This window comes from Mastigoproctus giganteus, chromosome 9 (assembly GCF_048544385.1).
Source record: "Mastigoproctus giganteus isolate SK-2022 chromosome 9, ASM4854438v1, whole genome shotgun sequence".
Lineage (NCBI taxonomy): Eukaryota > Metazoa > Arthropoda > Arachnida > Uropygi > Thelyphonidae > Mastigoproctus > Mastigoproctus giganteus.
Window position 1 is genome coordinate 23,673,637 of NC_143583.1, and position 18,312 is coordinate 23,691,948.

At 38.6% G+C, this 18,312-nt stretch overlaps 1 protein-coding gene across 1 annotated transcript in view; it reads right to left on the reverse strand.

The window, feature by feature from the left end:
- Positions 1–269: 269 nt before the first annotated feature.
- LOC150080095 (ecdysteroid-phosphate phosphatase-like) overlaps positions 270–18,312 on the reverse strand; it is an 89,345-nt gene continuing 71,302 nt past the window's right edge. The window contains exons 5-6 of the mRNA XM_090381563.1: positions 8,352–8,600; positions 270–541 (exon numbers count right to left, since the gene is read on the reverse strand). Of these exons, the coding sequence (XP_090237689.1) occupies positions 303–541; positions 8,352–8,600 (488 nt within the window). The 3' untranslated portion in view covers positions 270–302. The remainder of the gene's footprint in view (positions 542–8,351; positions 8,601–18,312) is intronic.

Sequence of the window (18,312 nt, forward strand, 5' to 3'; positions counted from 1 at the left end):
TTCGTTATCTTCACTCTCTATCACCCTCACTTTCTTTCCTTAATTTTTTTTTTTTTTATCACTTTATTGTGCATGCTCTGCATTTGCTGCCTTTGACTGCACAAGACTACTTTCCCCATTTTTCTATCTTCTTATTTCCATTTTTATACCTTCTTATTCTATTCAAAATATAATCTAAACTATATAAATATATATACAAATCCTAGAATAATATAAAATTTGTCATCCAGTATGATACTGGTAATTTTTCTCTTTCACAAATGCTCAAAATTTCACTTTTCTGATAATATATAACTTGATTATCAACTGAGTAACATTTTCCAGCTGAAGCTTGCATTACTCGAGTGAGAAATAGAAAGAAAAGGTGGTTCAACTAGGTTCCAGTTTCCATCTAGTCCCTCCTCTACTACAGCTATACTACAAAACGGAATCTTGCTTGCTATACTTAATAGATTAGGTGCATCTCGTGGTTCTCGACGAGTCAGCTGCTGTGTACAGGACTCAAGAGATGGTGCATGTCCTACTAGGAGTATATTGCTCCCTAAAGGATAAAACAGTAGCAATATCACATTCAGAGGTGATATATATGATTAACTGAAATAATCATTATGTATATAGATTTAACATATAATTTTTAAATAAAATACTTATGACAATATTCGAAACTACAGGAGAAATATAACAGTAAACTCTTTAAAATCCGGCACCCTTGGGTATAGAGAGTACTGGATTTTAGGTCGGGGAGTTCCTGTATAGGAACTCCCGACTTGCATAATACTAGACTTATGCAAATTTGATTTTACATAAGTTTTTGTGGCCTGTGTAAACTGAAAAAAATATGAAAACGTATTTTGGATAATGTAAATATCGTAATGTGAACACAATAACATGTTGTTTTTTTGTTTTTTTTTGTAATTTGTTCCAAGTGCTTGGAAGTTGAAAATTTCAGTATATTACTAAGCTATTTATCTCTCTAAAAGGTCATATTTATAATGGAAATTGCACTACACTTTCATCGTTATCATATGTTCCCATCATAAGAATCAATTTTGAATACCTTTGTGATATTTTTCTAAAGCACGTTTCTAGAGGTCACAACCAAAAAACAATAAAAACAATTTGCACTTTCTGGTTTATTAGGCTTTTCTGTTAGCACAATCTATCATAAACAGGTAGTAAACTCGATCTTATTGTATTTGCAATAATCCCGATAACTGGAATTCTGTGTGTTTTTACGTTACGGTATTATGGTGAAATGAGTTCCCCTTCACTGAAATCTTCAGTCATATAAAAACAATAAATAAATTTTCAGAATCTTCTCTTCATTCCTATTTACTTATTACAATATGAAAAGAAAGCGATGAATGGAAAGTGCATGTAGCGGCAGTGCTAGGAAACCAAACAAAACTGATTTATAAATGAAGATAAAAATGATTAAGAAGTACGAAGCAGGACAAAGTTTGTCATCTATTGCACAGAATTAGGTCTCGCTGCATCAACAGTGAATACTATTTTAAGGGACAGTGTGCGTATAAAAGAACATGTTAAAGGAACAATGCATTTAAGATAAACAGTGATCACAAAACAGCATTCAGGTGCCATATCAAAGATGGAAAAGCTATTAATCATATGGATGGAAAATCTGATTCAGAAGCAAGTGCCCCCGAGTCCAATGGGCATTCAAGCAAAAGCAAGAAGTATTTATGAAGATATTAAGGATAAGTATGGCAAATAATGGATGGTTTAATAGGTTCAAGCATCGTGCTGGTTTCCAAAACATTAAAGTATGCAGAGAAGTCGCCAGTGGCGATTCTGCAGCTGCAGAGAAATTTTGTGATGTGCAGAAAAAAATTATTGATGAAGGCGGCTATTCAAAGCAGCAAATTTTTAACATTGATGAGACTGTTCTGTATTGGGAAAAAATGCCAGATCGAACATTGCCAAAGAGGAAAAGACAACACCAGGTTTCAAGGCTTCAAAAGATAGGGCCATGTTCTTGCTTGGGGCTAATGCAGTGGGAGATTACAGATTAATACCACTGCTGTGTACCATTCTGGAAATCCTTGTGCATTTAAGGGCATCAATAAAGCCACCCTACCTGTGCATTTCCAATCAAACCAGAGAGCTTGGATAACAATATCTCTCTCTCTCTCTCTGAGGATTGCTTTAAATGCTGCTTCATTCTGGAGGTTGAAAAATATTGTAAAAACAACGACGTTCCTTTCAAGATTTTGCTTCTATTAGTTAATTCTTCTGGACATCCTACACATCTAGATGATTTCAATTCGAACGTGAGAGTTATATTTCTACTGCCAAACATGACTTCACTCATCCAACCTATGGATCAGGGTGTTATTTCAAATTTAAATTTGAATTTAAAAGCATACTATTTATGCACAGCATTTTCTCAGGCATTGTCTGCAGTAGACGGTGAGAAAAAGTTTACATTAAGAGACTTTGGGAAATCTTACAATATTTACCATGCCATCTTAAACATTAATAATGCCTGGGCGGAAATTACTGAAAGTTGTTTAAATTGCGCATGGAAGAAAATATGCCCACGGCACATAAAAGCCTTCGAAGGACTTGAAAAAGACGAATCGTACGAAGAGGTTACAGATAAAATTGTAAAGGTTGCAGAGCTACTTCAGTTGGAAGTTGTTGCCAAAGACGTGGAGGAGTTAATAGAGGAAGAAGAGAAGGAATTATCTAACGAAGAACTTACTGACTTGCAGACAGCAATAGAAGAAAATGCTGATGAAGCTCAAGATGAACCAAATGAGGTGAACCAAATGAGGAGCTAAGACGCTTCATCACAAGAGATGGCAATGACATTTCGTGAAATTGCATTGGCAATGGCGAGGTTTGAGAAGGTGGATCCTGACAGCAAATGATTCTTAAAAGTTAACAGAGGGCTGAATGATATGCTTGCTTGCTACAAAGAAATCTATGATGAAAAGAAAAAAGCCACTGTCCAGCCATCCATTAATATGTTCTTTCATAAGGTGGGGCAGCCAACCTCTTCTAAATCTCCACAGCCCTCAACCTCCACAACAGCGTACTTATCAGCTGAAGATGCCGATTCTTGCAACAATGCTCGAGAGGTAAAACTTACTGACATTATGCCTGTCTCCTCTCTTTTTTTGTAATTTTATAATTTTTAAAATTGCACGCTTTTGTAATTTTTCCTGCACATGAGATAAAAAATTGAATGAATACAATAAATAATTCTATTTATATGTTCGTTGAACATTTTTTTTATTCAATCACTTCAGCAAGCATAGTTGCAAGTGGTGCACAAGCATGGGGAGCCGACCGGGCTAGCCTGGTGGGTAAAGTGCCTGCCTGGCAACCCAAAGGTTGCGGGTTTGAATCCCGCCTCTGGCTTGGATCAAAGTACTGCAAAAACCTTGGGAGGTGCATTATGGCCACAGAAGCCGATGCGCCAACAACTACCAAAAAAAAAAAAAAAGCAAGCATGGGGGAAATTCCGACTTATGTAAAGTTCCACGGAACGCACTCTTACGTTAATCGGGGAGTGGCTGTACTCAGTAGTTGAGCAGTTTTGGAGAAGCACATTTCAGCAAATATTAAGCACTAACAACTAAACTTATTTATTTTGTTAAATAAGTTCATTAATTTGTTAAGTGTAAACAAATAATAACAAAAAAAATAAAAATTTTATAGTCACTGTTCTCATGCACTATAATGTCAATTTTAAATGTATACCTAGCACAGTATCAAGAGCATATCAATGAATGTGCTTCATAAAACGATACTTTTTTGCACTGGAAGATTAAAAAAAAAACAATCCCCCCCAAACTTAACTGTTCTGTTAAAGTAATAATTATAATGAGGTATATCCAGTCTATCAATTTACATGACATTTGATTTTAGCAACAAAGGTGGAGAAATTCAATAAATTTCTCCCACATAATAGTTATTATAAAATGAAATGCACAATTTCATATGGATTTAGGTAACTAACTATATAATACACCATAGTTTACTCATAAATTTGAACTATGTATGTAGCGTAAAGGCATCATTTTAATTGTATCTCATATTGGAGCTGCCTTCACAGTGAGATAGCTGGTATTGCACTACTTCGAATAAATAATGCTCCTCTTGTAGAGAAGACCAGTGTTATTTATTTTCAGTGGATACCACCACCCAGACAATAATTTCGAAGCTAGTTGACTTCATCACCAGTGGCATCTCTCATATTGTGGAAATAACTTCGCAACTATGATGGCATGTTGCATTACCAGGGTATCTACCCACCCACTGATGATGAGGCCAACTAGCTTTGAAACGATTGTCTGGGTGGTGGTATCCATTGAAAATAAATAACACTGGTCTTCTCTACAAGAGGAGCATTATTTATTCGAAGTAGTGCAATACCAGCTATCTCACTGTGAAGGCAGCTCCAATATGAGATACAATCAAAATGATGCCTTTACACTACATATGTAGTTCAAATTTATGGGTAAACTATGGTGTATATATACCTATATTATATAGTTAATTACCTAAACCCATATGAAATTATGCCTTGTGTATTTCATTTTATAATACATTATTATTTACTCACCATTTGGCATCTCTCATATTGTGGAAATAACTTCGCAACTATGATGGCATGTTGCATTACCAGGGTATCTACCCACCCACTGATGATGAAGCCAACTAGCTTCAAAACGATCATCTGGGTGGTGGTATTCACTGAAAACAAATAACAGTAGTCTTCTCTACTAGAGAAGCATTATTTATTCAAACTAGTGCAATACCAGGTATCTCGTTGTGAAGGTTTTGGTTTGGTTTTTTTTTTTTTTTTTTTTTTAGGAGCATTTTTTTAAGAGCAACTAAAGCCATACTGCTCCGGGGATATGCGGTGGTCATTCCCTGACCTTTCCGCATCCTCCATATTTGGTGGTCACGGGCTCAAACCTCGGTCTAATCAAGAAGCGTGTGCTACGCACTGCTGCTCCTGCCCACCTGGCTACAGAGGTGCCGTTGTAAAGGCAGCCACAATATGAGATACAATTAAAAAGATGCCTTTACACTACATATGTAGTTCAAATTTATGGGTAAACTATGGTGTATCTACACCTATATTATATAGTCCCATATAATAACAAAAATCACTAAGTTTTATTTTGTTATGATTATAAGTAGTCATGTAGTTGACAGTCTGTATGGTCGTACAGCCTGTCAGCTGTATGACTAGTTATAATGGCAGCAAAAACACTGGTTGTGTGGAATGAAATATAATGTTTGTGCACGTTAGAAAGTCACTGTATACTATATTACATAGAAGAGATTAAATACAGATTTAACCAAGCATAGATTTTTCAGTTCTTCAAGGTTATCTCTTCAAATGTGATTTTAATTACCTGATTTCAGGTGGAGGGTACAGGATTCACCCCTACACAATTATTTTGAGGCTTTCGTTCTGCATAACATGCATAGTGAACATAGCATGAATACACAATTATACAGGAATAATACACTTCAACTATATGAATTAGAGTGCCATTAGAAATGGCATGCTATGGCCCAGATGATGACCAAGAAGACAATCTAAGAACAAAGAGCAAATGAAACAAAGTAGGCCTTGTTATAGACTAGCAAGTTTACATGCAAGTTAAGCAACTGTTGTAGAGTTGATAGTTTAAACAGATTCAAGGCAGAACTAGACAAACATTTGGAGCGAGTGGATGAGTGAAATGAGAAGGGGGTGTTTTTTGTTTTTTTTTTGGCTGATGCTATATAAGCTTGCTTCTTGCATCATGTGCCCTTGCTAATGCTAACACACTTCTATTTCCTTCTACCTCGCTGAGGACTGTCATGTGTGAAACATTTTTTAAATGAACAACCCTTGACTATTACAAGTTACTCAAATGAACACGATACTTTGATTGTTGAAACTTAAATAATGTATAACTGACATATAATTCAGTCATTAGCACTAAAATGCATTTAGACTTAAATAATGTGCCACCGTGGGTATAAATTAGTACTACTGCTTCTGTAACTACAGTTATAGAAGCAATAGTAATAATACCCAAACTGGGCATATGAGCCGTGCTGTGTGTATGTAGAAAGTGACACAGCACTGGAGACAATATAGCATTCAGAGTGATTGGTGCATCCAAGGTAGTACAGCAGAAATATATTGGCTTATGAAAAAGATATCATTAACAACTATGTCACACCCACAAACATGTGAGTGGGCAAATAATTAATACCATAAAGGAATAAAAATTTTGAAGGCTGGCCCTTGCTCAAGACAGGCTCGTGTATTTGTCAAAGAAGAAAATGTCTCAACAGATATCACTAGGGTAGTTCAGTGTATAACAGTTGATGATGTAGGAACCAGATATCAATAAAAGGATGGTTGGGTGGGAGAAGACAGAGAGTGGTAATCAATGGACACTGCTCTACGTGGACTAATGTTATTAGTGGTGTCCCTCAGGGTTCAGTGTTGGGCCCATTGTTGTTTTGTATATTTATCAATGATATTGATAAAGGTATATCAAGCTTAATGTCAAAGTTTGCAGATGATACAAAGGTTGGAAGGGTTGTTAATAACAGTAATGACAGTATGCTGCTGCAACAGGATCTGGAAAAGTTGGGTAGATGGACTGAGAAGTGGCAATTGAAGTTTAACTATGACAAATGCAAAGTACTGCATATGGGTAGCAGTAACCCCAAAGAAATGTACCAACTGGGTGGTGTTACACTCAGGGCGGCGGAGAATGAAGAGACCAAGGGGTAATTGTGAAGTCAGATATAAAGTTTTCTGAGCAGTGCAGACAGGCTGCCAGAGTAGGTCACAGGGTCTTGTCAATGATATGGTGAAAGAGGCCTATGCGCTCCGGATTCATATTATTGAAATGAAAAAATTATAATTCCTCAGAGCGGTTTAATACTAGAACATACATACAAAGAACGGTTAATATACAAAAGAGCTTTTGGCTGAGTAGACAGCCTTCTTCAGTTAAACAGAAAATATATTAAATGACAGTTAGAATGGAGATGTGCACTGCCAAGTTGGTGCGTGAGGCGCGTGGCTAATTGTTTGAGGTTGAAGTTTGTGGCTGTGACGTATGGTGGTGACGCAGCCAGCATTTGTCTATGGACAGAATTATTGCTTCTGTGATGGGGTTAACTTGACAATCACTGTTCCTGTTCAAAGAGGTATCCGAGCATTTTATGTTTAACGATTCCAACCAGGTGCACCGTAGGTAATGGTGGGACCTGTCCACAACCACGACATCGCGGTGTGGGTCAATGTCGTGGTGGGTTGTCCAGACATGCTCGGCAATAGCTGAGTGTTCCACATCTGCCAAACGGATCGCCCTTTTATGTTCTGAGAGACGTTTCTCGAGCCGACGTCCAGTCTCTCCAAAGTAGCAGCTAGTGCAGTCATGGCAAGAGATGCAATAGACCAAACCACTCTGCAGAAGGGTGGGGACAGGTGTTTTCACGTTGGAAATGAGAGAATGCAGTTTCTTGCCTGGGAGTTGGATGCACTTTATCCCATGTGATTTTAGGATTCTACCGATCTGTTGTGACAGGTTGGGGTAGTATGGGATAAATGCCCTCGTGGATGACTCACCACTGTTGACGTTACTGTTGGTCGCCACGTTGTCGCGTGCCTGTAGGTCACACCTGTCAAGGATGTCAATGGGATAGCCACACCTCGCAAGGTCTCAATGATATACAGAAATTTTGTGAGCAGGGATAAAGAGGTGACTATCCCCTTGTATAAGGCAATGGTCAGGCCACACCTTAAGTACTGCATATAGGTCTGGATGTAGAGTTGCTAGAACGAGCACAGAGAAGGGCAACAAGACTGGTGAGGGGAACAAAGGGGTGTTCTTATGAAGAAAGGCTTAAGTTCTGCAAATTGCAGGGTCTGGAGAATGCTGAAAAAAAAAAAAAAAAAAAGCTAATCGGTTGCAGCTACTACTACTTGGCTTTCACATTTTTGGGAACATGAAATATGAACTGGCAGAACATCAATTCACAATGAAGTGAAGGAATGAATCAAAAAAATGGCATCAGGTGCATACAAAAGACTTTCATGAACAGGGTATAAGAATACCCTGTTCATGAAAGTCTTTTAAGTGCCTAAACTGCAGTGGAAATTTTTTTTTTCTCAAAAAATAAAGTACAAGTTATTAGTGGGAGTGGGGGAGGGAGCTCATAACTGCAGTTCAATATCAAATATGATTATATTCTTACTTAAAATTACATTGACTTTATGTTTTTGCACCTGGAATTAAAACTTTTGAACTTAAAGAAAGCATATCTTTATAAGAAATGTATAGGATACTTTTTACCTTTTCTGGGTGTGTAATTCAAGGCAGATTGGACCACTACATGACTCCTGTGATAATACTGTTCTACTGTTTCCATGGCACTTAGTAGATCCTCTGCTGATATAGTAGGTTGATAAATCATATTAATATTATAACCTATATTTTCCAACTCCTTCAGAGTCATCCATACAGGTACATCATCCATATACCAACCCAGCCATTCAAATAGTCCAGGCTCTACATTGATCTTTGAGCATTCCTGGCCTGAAGCTATAAATAAGGGAGGAGGGGAAGAAAAGCAAGAAAGAAGGAAAGAAAAAGGCAACTGTAAGTGCATGAATTCTGAACAAGAAATTTTCTAACATGTTAAATGTAGAATAAAGGTTAGAGAAATTTTTTTTCTTATTGACAAAATTTGATAGGGGAAGGGGAAGCATATTCAATGCAGTTAGAATCATAATACATCAAAGGTAATAACTGTAATGACAGCATTTATAATATATATAATAGTGTGTTATAATATATATATAATAGAATTTGCACAGTCTGACAGTAGGCAGTAGTAGTGGCATGTGATGCAAGAAAGCAGGTGTATGAGCTTATGCAGCATCAGCCAAAAAAAAAAAAAAAAAAAAAATCACACCATTCCCTCCAAATGCCTGTCCAGTTCCTCCTTAAATTTATTTAACCTATCAACTTCCACAACGACAGATGGAATTTTGTTCCAGCAATTAACCACTCGCTGGCTACAGGCAAATTTCTGCACATCTATTCTACATCTGTCTTTTATTAATTTGAATTTATGCCGCCTTAGGTTCGTAATCTGAACAAGTGGAAGGATCCTATCAGAATTCAGAGTGCTCAATACATTCAAGGCCTTATACACCTCAATCAGATCACCGTGCAGGTGCCTAGTCTCCAACCACTGCAATTTTAAGAACTTAAGCCTCTCTTGGTAAGAGGATCCCTTCATTGTAGATTTACTTGAGCGTGTACAGAGAAGGGCAACAAGATTGGTGAGGGGAATGAAGGGATCCTCTTACCAAGAGAGGCTTAAGTTCTTTAAATTGCAGTGGTTGGAGACTAGGCACCTGCGCGGTGATCTGATTGAGGTGTATAAGGCCTTGAATGGGTTGAGCACGCTGAATTCTGATGAGATCCTTCCACTTGTTCAGATTACAAACCTAAGGGGGCATAAATTCAAATTAAGAAAAGACAGATGTAGATTAGATGTGCGGAAATTTGCCTTTAGCCAGCGGGTGGTTAATTTCTGGAACAAACTTCCATCTGTCGTTGTGGAAGTTGATAGGTTGAATAAATTTAAGGAGGAACTGGACAGGCATTTGGAGGGAATGGTGTGATTTTTTTTTTTTTTTTTTGGCTGATGCTGCATAAGCTCATACACTTGCTTTCTTGCACCAAATGCCACTGCAACTACTACTACTATTTCCCTCACCAATCTTGTTGCCCTTTTCTGTACACACTCAAGCAAATCTACATCCTTCCTAAAATGAGGCCTCCAGACCTGTAAGCAGCACTCAAGGAGGGGCCTGACCATTGCCTTATACAGAGGGACAATCACCTCCTTTTCCCTGCTAGCAAAATTCCTATAAATCATTGATAAAACCCCATGACCTGCCCTGGCAGCCTGTCTGCATTGCTCAGAAAACTTCATATCTACACCAATTACTCCCAGGTCTTTTTCATTTTCTACCACCTTAAGTGTAGTACCACACAGTTGGTACGTTTCTCTGGGGTTACTTCTACCCATATGCAGTACTTCACATTTGTCAAGGTTAAACTTCAGTTGCCACTTCTTAGCCCATCTGCCCAAATTATCTAGATCCTGTTGCAGTAGCACACTGCCATTACTGTCATTAACAACCCTGCCAACTTTTGTATCATCTGCAAACTTCGACACTAAGCCTGATATACCTTTATCAATATCATTGATAAATATACAAAACAACAGAGGATCCAACACTGAACCCTGTGGGACTCCACTAATAACATTAGTCCACGAAGAGCAGCACCCATTAATTACCACCCTCTGTCTTCTCCCACTCAGCCATCCTTTTATCCATTGTAACAACTTACCTTTAATACCATTCTGCTCCAATTTTTACGATAGTCTTCCATGAGCAGCAGTGTCAAAAGCTTTCCTGAAATCCAAATATATGATATCAAAATTATTTTTTGCATTCAGTTCCTTTGTAACCACATCATAATATCCTATCAAATTTGTCAGACAAGACTTTCCCTTAAGAAACCCATGCTGTGTCTGAATTATTGCTGCAGTCTTTTCTAGATGATCCTGCAATGCATCTTTAACCAGTGACTCCATTATTTTTCCCGGGGCAGAAGTTAAACTAACTGGTCTGTAATTACTCGTGTCACCCTTCGATCCCCCTTTGGGATTTGGGCATACATTTGCACATCTCCAGTCTGTGGGGTACTCCCCCCAGTCCAAGGATGCTCTCATAATTATGGCTAAGGGTTTGCTTAGTTGTTTTGCCGCCTCCTTAAATATAACTGGATAGATCCCATCCACCTCAGGTGCTTTTCTTATGTTTAACTTCAACAATTTCTTCTCCACTTTGCTCTCAGTTATTATAAAAATCATTAAGCACCCTGCTACAATTTGATAACCTTCTGCCATTTTCAAACTTTAATAACTCCTCATGTGTGACAGTTAAATGTTCTCTTCTTTCTTTTCTGTTCTGTTTCTTTCCCCTTCTCCCTTTTCTTTTGTCTTTTCGCTGTCCCTGATCCACATCTTAGCATTAGCATTAGTAGAGGCATACGATGCAAGAAAGCAAGCTTATGCAGCATCAGCCAAAAAACCCTCCCATTTCATCCCTCCATTCATTCCAAATGCCTGTCCAGCTCATCCTTAAATTTATTTAGGCTAGGAGCTTCCACAACAAAAGATGGAAGCCTGTTCCACCAATCAACTAACCGCTGGCTAAAGGCAAATTTCTGCACATCTATTCTACAACTATCTTTCCTCAATTTGAAACTGTGCCCTCTCAGGTTCTTGGTCTGAGCAAGACGAAGAATACCATCGGCATTCAGCTTGCAGAACCCAATCAAGGCCTTATACACCTCAATCAGATGACCTCGCAGGTGCCTACTCTCCAGGTGCTGAAATTTGCAGAACTTAAGCCTTTCTTGGTAAGAACACCCCTTTGTTCCCCTCACCAATCTTGTTGCCCTTCTTTGTACTCATTCTAGCAACTCTACATCCTTCCTAAAATGAGGCCTCCAGACCTGCACACAGTACTCTAGGTGTGGCCTGACCATTGCCTTGTATAACGGGATTATCACCTTGCTGTGCCTGCTAGCAAAATTTATATTTATCATTGACAAGACTCCATGACCTGCCCTGGCAGCCCGTCTGCACTGCTCAGTGAACTTCATATTTGGCTGTACAATTACCCCCAGGTCTTTTTCACTTTCCACTTCCCTGAGTGTAGTACCACCCAGTTGGTATGTTTCTCTTCGGTTATTGCTACTCATATCCAGTACTTTGCATTTGTCAATGTTAAACTCCAGTTGCCACTTCTCATCCTATTTTCCCAACTTATCTAGATCCAGTTGGAGTAGCATACTGTCATTATTGTCATTAACAACCCTGCCAACCTTTGTATCATCTGCAAACTTGGATATTAAACCAGATATATATTCATCAATATCATTGATAAATATACAAAACAACAATGGACCCAACACCGAACCCTGGGGACCTCCACTAATAACATTAGGCGCCTACGTAGCCAGGTGGGAAGGAGCAGTAGTGCATAGCACACGCTTCTTGATTAGACCGGGGTTCGAGCCCATCACCACCAAATACGGAGGATGCGGAAAGGTCAGGGAATGACCACCGCACATCCCGGAGCAATATGGCCTTAGTTGCTAATGCTCCTAAAAACCAAATAACAACAACAACAACTAATAACATTTGTCCACGAAGAGCAGTGTCCATTGATTACCACTCTCTGTTGTCTCCCACTCAACCATCCCTTTATCCATTGTAGCAGCTTACTCTTGATGCCATACCTCTCCAATTTGTACAGCAGTCTTCCATGTGCAACATATCAAAAGCTTTCCTGAAATCCAAGTATATGATATCAAAATTATTTTTGGTATTCAGTTCCTTTGTGACCACACCATAGTAAGCAATCAAATTTGTCAGAGAAGACCTCCCCTTGAAAAACCCATGCTGTGTCTTTAACTATTATTGCATTCTTGTGTAGATGATCCTGCAATGCTTCTTTAACTAGTGATTACATTATTTTTCCCGGAACACAAGTTAAACTAACAGGTCTGTAGTTACTTGTGTCACCTTTTGAACCTCCTTTGTGAATTGGTAATACATTTGCACACCTCCAGTCCATGGGGACATCCCCTGAGTCCAAGGACGCTCTCATAATTATGGCTAAGGATTTGCTTACTTCCTTTGCTGCCTCCTTTAATATAACTGGATAGATCCCGTCCACCCCAGGTGCCTTCCTTATGGTTAACTTCAACAATTTCTCCTCCACTTTGCTCTCAGTTATTACAAAATCACTTAGCTCTCTGTTAGCATTTGATAAACTTCTGGCACTCCCCTCATTGAATAACTCCTCATGTATGAATATTGATGCAAAAATACTCATTCAGTTTGTCAGCTACCTGAGCATGATCATCAATAGTCATCTGATCCATCTGATCAATCTGATTCATCCCTTTTTTTCTGGAGTTTACATAAGTAAAGAACTTCTTCCTGTTTTTCTTTGCATCCTTTGCCAAAGATTTCTCATAATCTGCCTTCACCTGCCTAACCTCCTTTGTGACTTGATTACAGGTTGGTTGGTTGGTTATTGGAAGTTTAATGGCGCATCAGCAACTAAGGCTATCGTGCGCCAAGTCTAGGGTAATAAAATATAAAATAGCATATCTAGTTAATATATTATACACAAAAATATGGCATAAACCATTTACAATATGTTAAACATGAGGGCAGTCTAAATAAAACTATGTAGATTAATCAGTTCTAAAAACCTGAATACATCTGACTTGATTACAGACTAGTTTATACCTGCCATAGGCTTTTGTATCTCCTAATACTTTATATGCATTCTTTTTCTCTGCCACTAGCCTCATTAATTCATCTGACATCCATTTAAGCCTAAACCTTGAACAGTATTTCTTAGTTGGAATGAAAATACTAGTAGCCTCCAAAATTAAGTCCCTGAATGCTTCCCATTTAGAATACACTGTTGGTAACATCATCAGTTGATCCCACTGAACAGAATTTAAAAACTGTCTGAGACCTCTGTAGTCACCTTTACGAAAGCAAAAGCTCTTCCCTTTAGCCTTGATGGTAGTTACATCTTTAAATAATTCCCACATCATTGTGGTAACTGTCACCCAGTGGTTCCTTTATCTGCAGATTCTTAATGCATGAAGAATCACTACTAATAATCAGATCAAGAGTATTACTCCCTCTGATTGCCTCTCGAACATGTTGCTGTAGAAAACATGTCATCCAATAAATCCACAAAAGTCTTGCTAGTGTGCAATCCACAAGTTCCAGTCAATATCTAGAAAGTTAAAATCTCCCATTATAAGACATTCTGATTTACTGGCCCACTATTTCTCTGCACAATTGCTCATTATACTCATCAGATCAGATTCATTATGTCTATAACACACACCTACTTTCATTTTCCTTTGCCAGTGCTTATTTCACACCAAACAAACTCAACACTGCATTGGCCACCAACATCAATTGGATGCACTTCCTTAGATTTTGTGTTTCTTCACTAACAGCATAATCCCTCCTCCCTTCCTATCCTGTTTATCCTTCCTATACACATTGTACCCCCCAAATTCCAACTCTGTAAAGGTATCAAATCCAAGTGTTGAACAGGTTTTGCAGCTCTCGCGAACAAAAAGTTTTTAATTATACTTAGCAACTATATTAACTTAATTGTTAGATTAAATTATTTTCCATAAGTAGCTTATAGACCTAGTCAAGCTCTGTGGTTTATTTTGAATTTAGATAGCTTGATTTGGAAAGTAAATAATACCTCGCGTCCGTAGATTAACAGTTCGTAACTTACCGCCATTGTTATACGATACAACTTGTGCACCGAACTAGATAGTGTAAGGTTTAACGGAAAACTAGATAGCGAGTATAGTAGTATCAATTAATCAGTAAAATTTATTAATCTTATTAAATTTAATTGTCAATTGAATTGTACTTTAACTAAATAAATATAGTGACCTAGTTTTTATGAACGTAACATCATAAATTAATACATGAAGTTCACAGGGGATAAGAAAGTCATATAACGAACTCGGAGACAACATTCAATACTGAAATACATATATATGTAGTGTTATAACTGCATTTGGATATAAGTTTAGGGTTATATTTTGTATTGGAATTTTATTCAACTTGAATAGAAATCATAACTCAGACCAGACCAGACCAGACCAGACCAGCAAAGCAAAAGGCTCAAACTAATGGAAGTGCTGTGGCTCAGGGGAGAACTGAAGGGGGCAGTTGTCCTCTGAATCACAGTCTATCGAAATGCATTCTTGTTTGATGTTTGTGGAGCAATCAGGAACGGGACATGATATTGCCAACGGGAATGTCTTTGTATGTGCACGATGTAAGGAGTGCGAGGAAATCAGGCACCAACTCAGCATTGTTATGGGCTTATATGAGAGCTTGTAGGACAGGGTGGATGCCCTCGAAGGATTTAAATTGAGGGGGCCATTAAGCTCTCAGCTGCCCACATCAATGCCAGAGCTTGAACTTCACGCAACACGGCGGCAAACCCCAAGGCAGAATGTGCTGGTCCCAAAGGAACTAGTTGTTATAGGTGACTCTATTGTCAGGGAAAAGGGGAATATATTGTGCAAACAGGATAGATGGAACAGGACCAGGGTATGTCTGCCAGGGGCAAAGATTGATGATGTTGTACAGCAGATATCATCTTTTAAGGGCACAAAGCGATATCATCTTTTAAGGGCACACGTTGCTACAAATGATATTAAGAGTAGGAGATCAGCAGAATTACTTAACGAGTACAAGTCAATGCTGAAAAAAAGCCGTGAGTTAGGGTTGAATTTGAAAGTGTCTGCAATTCTGCCCAGACACGATAGGAGGCAGTATATGATGAGAGCCTTGTGGATCAATTCGACCCTGGAGAGATTGTGCAAGGCTCAAGGGGTAGAATTTTTCTTAGCCTCGTCTGAGCTTGTTAACAGGAGAGACTGCTTCTACAGGGATGGGATACACTTAAATAGAAAAGGTGCAAGAATATTTGCTGATGCTATCAAGGCATAGTTAGGTGGGTAAGAAAACTGCTAGTTTGGGGGGATACATGGACTAATAGATTACCAGTACCCGCTGGCAGAGGTAAAAGTGATTCTTGCACTACTTCTATTGAAAGGCAATTAAGCAGCAACCTGGAAAGCAAGGCAATGGGGATTTCCAGGACTGCCGGGAGTCATAGTGGAACAAGTAAATACATTGGTGGTGTTAGGGTAACTAAGAGTAGAAACAGGTGCATGTATACTTGCACATACACCAATGCTAGGAGTATAGTTAAAAAATTCGATGAGCTTGAAATGCTAGCCAAGACATCAAAGGCAGATATTGTTGGGATATCTGAGACATGGTGTCACACAGACATACGCCGTGCAGAACTGGAATTTGGGGAGTACAATGTGTACAGAAAGGATAGACAGGACAGAAAGGGAGGAGGGGTTATGCTGTTAGTTAAGAAACACATAAAATCTAAGGAAGTGCATCCAACTGAATCTGTTTGGTGTGACATAAGAACTGGGAAAGGAAAAATGAGAGCAGGTGTGTGTTATAGGCCAAATGAATCTGTTGAGTATAATGAGCAATTGTGCAGAGAAATAGAGTGGGCCAGTAAATCAGAGAGTCTTATAATGGGAGATTTTAATTTCCAGGATATTGACTGGAATTTGTGGGTTGGTCACTCACACACTAGCAAGGCTTTTGTTGATTTATTGGATGATTGTTTTCTACAGCAGCATGTTCGGGAGACAACTAGATGGAGTAATACTCTTGATCTGATTATCAGTAATGATTCTTCATGCATCAAGAATCTGCAGACAAAGGAACCACTAGGTGGCAGTAATCACAGTGTGCTGAAGTGGGATTTACTCAAAGAGGTAACTACCATTAGGGGTAAAGGGAAGGGTTTTTGCTTTCGTAAAGGTGACTACGGTGGTCTGAGACAGTATTTAAATTCTATACGGTGGGACCAACTGATGATGTTACCAACAGAAAATTCAAAATGGGAAGCATTCAAAGAATTAATCTTGGAAGCTACTAGGCTTTTCATACCAACAGAGAAATATTGTTCAAGATTTAGGTCTAAATGGATGTCAGATGAACTAATTAGACATGTGGCAGAGAAGCCTATGATAGATATTAGCTAGTCTGTAACAAAGTTACAGAGGAGGTTAGGCAGGCGAAGGCAGATTAAGAGAAATTTTTGGCAAAGGATGTAAAGAAAAACAGCAAGGAGTTCTTTACTTATGTAAACTCTTGAAGGAAATGGATGAATTAGATTGGACCACTTAACATAGATGGGTTGACTATTGATGATCATGCTCACGTAGATGATAAACTGAATGAGTATTTTGCATCTACATTCACACATGAAGAGTTATTCAATGAGGGGAATGCCAGAGGTGTATTCAATTCTGGCAGTAAGCTAGATAATCTTGTAATAACTGAGAGTAAAGTGGAGGAGAAATTGTTGAAGATAAACATAAAAAAGGCACCTGGGGTGGATGGAATCTATCCAGTTATATTAAAGGCGGCGGCAAAGGAAGTAAGCAAACCCTTAGCCCTAATTATGAGAGCTTCCCTGGACCCAAGGGAGGTACCCATGGACTGGAGATGTGCAAATGTGACCCTAATCCACAAAGGAGGATCAAAGGGCAACACAGGTAATTACAGACCTGTTAGTTTAACTTCTGTTCCAGGGAAATTAATGGAGGCGATGGTTAAAGAAGTATTGCAGGATCATCTAGACAAGACTTCAGTTATAGCTTCGACACAGCATGGGTTTGTTAAGGGGAAGTCTTGTCTGATCAATTTGATTGGATACTATGATATAGTCACAAAGGAAATGGATGCAAAGAATAATTTTGATATCATATATTTGGATCTTAGAAAAGCCTTTGATACTGTTGCACATGGAAGACTGCTGCACACATTGGAGCAGTGTTGCATTGGAAGCAAATTGCTGCTATGGATAAAGGGATGGTCGAGTGGGAGAAGACAGAGAGTGGTAATCAATGGACACTGCTCCTCGTGGGCTAATGTTATTAGTGGCGTTACTCAGGGTTCAGTGTTGGGTCCATTGTTGTTTTTTGTATTTATAAATGATATTGATGATGTTATATCAGGCTTAATGTCCAAGTTTGCAGATGATACGAAGGTTGGCAGGGTTGTTAATGACACCAATGACAGTAAACTGCTGCAACAAGATCTAGAAAAGTTGAGCAGATGGGCTGAGAAGTGACAAATGAAGTTTAACATTGACAAATGTAAAGTACTACATATGGGAAGCAGTAATCCCAGAGTAACGTATCAACTCTGTGGTAACACACTGACAGTGGTAGAGAATGAAAAGGACCTGAGGTTAATTGTGCAGGCAGATACAAAGTTTCCTTAGCAGTGTAGACAGTCTGCAAGAGTAGCTCATGGTGTCTTGTCAATGATATACAGGAATTTTTCCAGCAGGGATAAGGAGGTTATTATTCCCTTGTATAAGGCAATGGTCAGGGCCACACCTTGAGTTCTGTATACAGGTCTGGAGGCCTCATTTCAAGAAGGATTCAGAGCTGCTGGGACGAGTACAGAGAAGGGCAAAAATATTAGTGAATGGAACAAAGGGTTGCTCTTACAAAGAAAGGCTAAAGTTTTGCAAATTACAGTGTC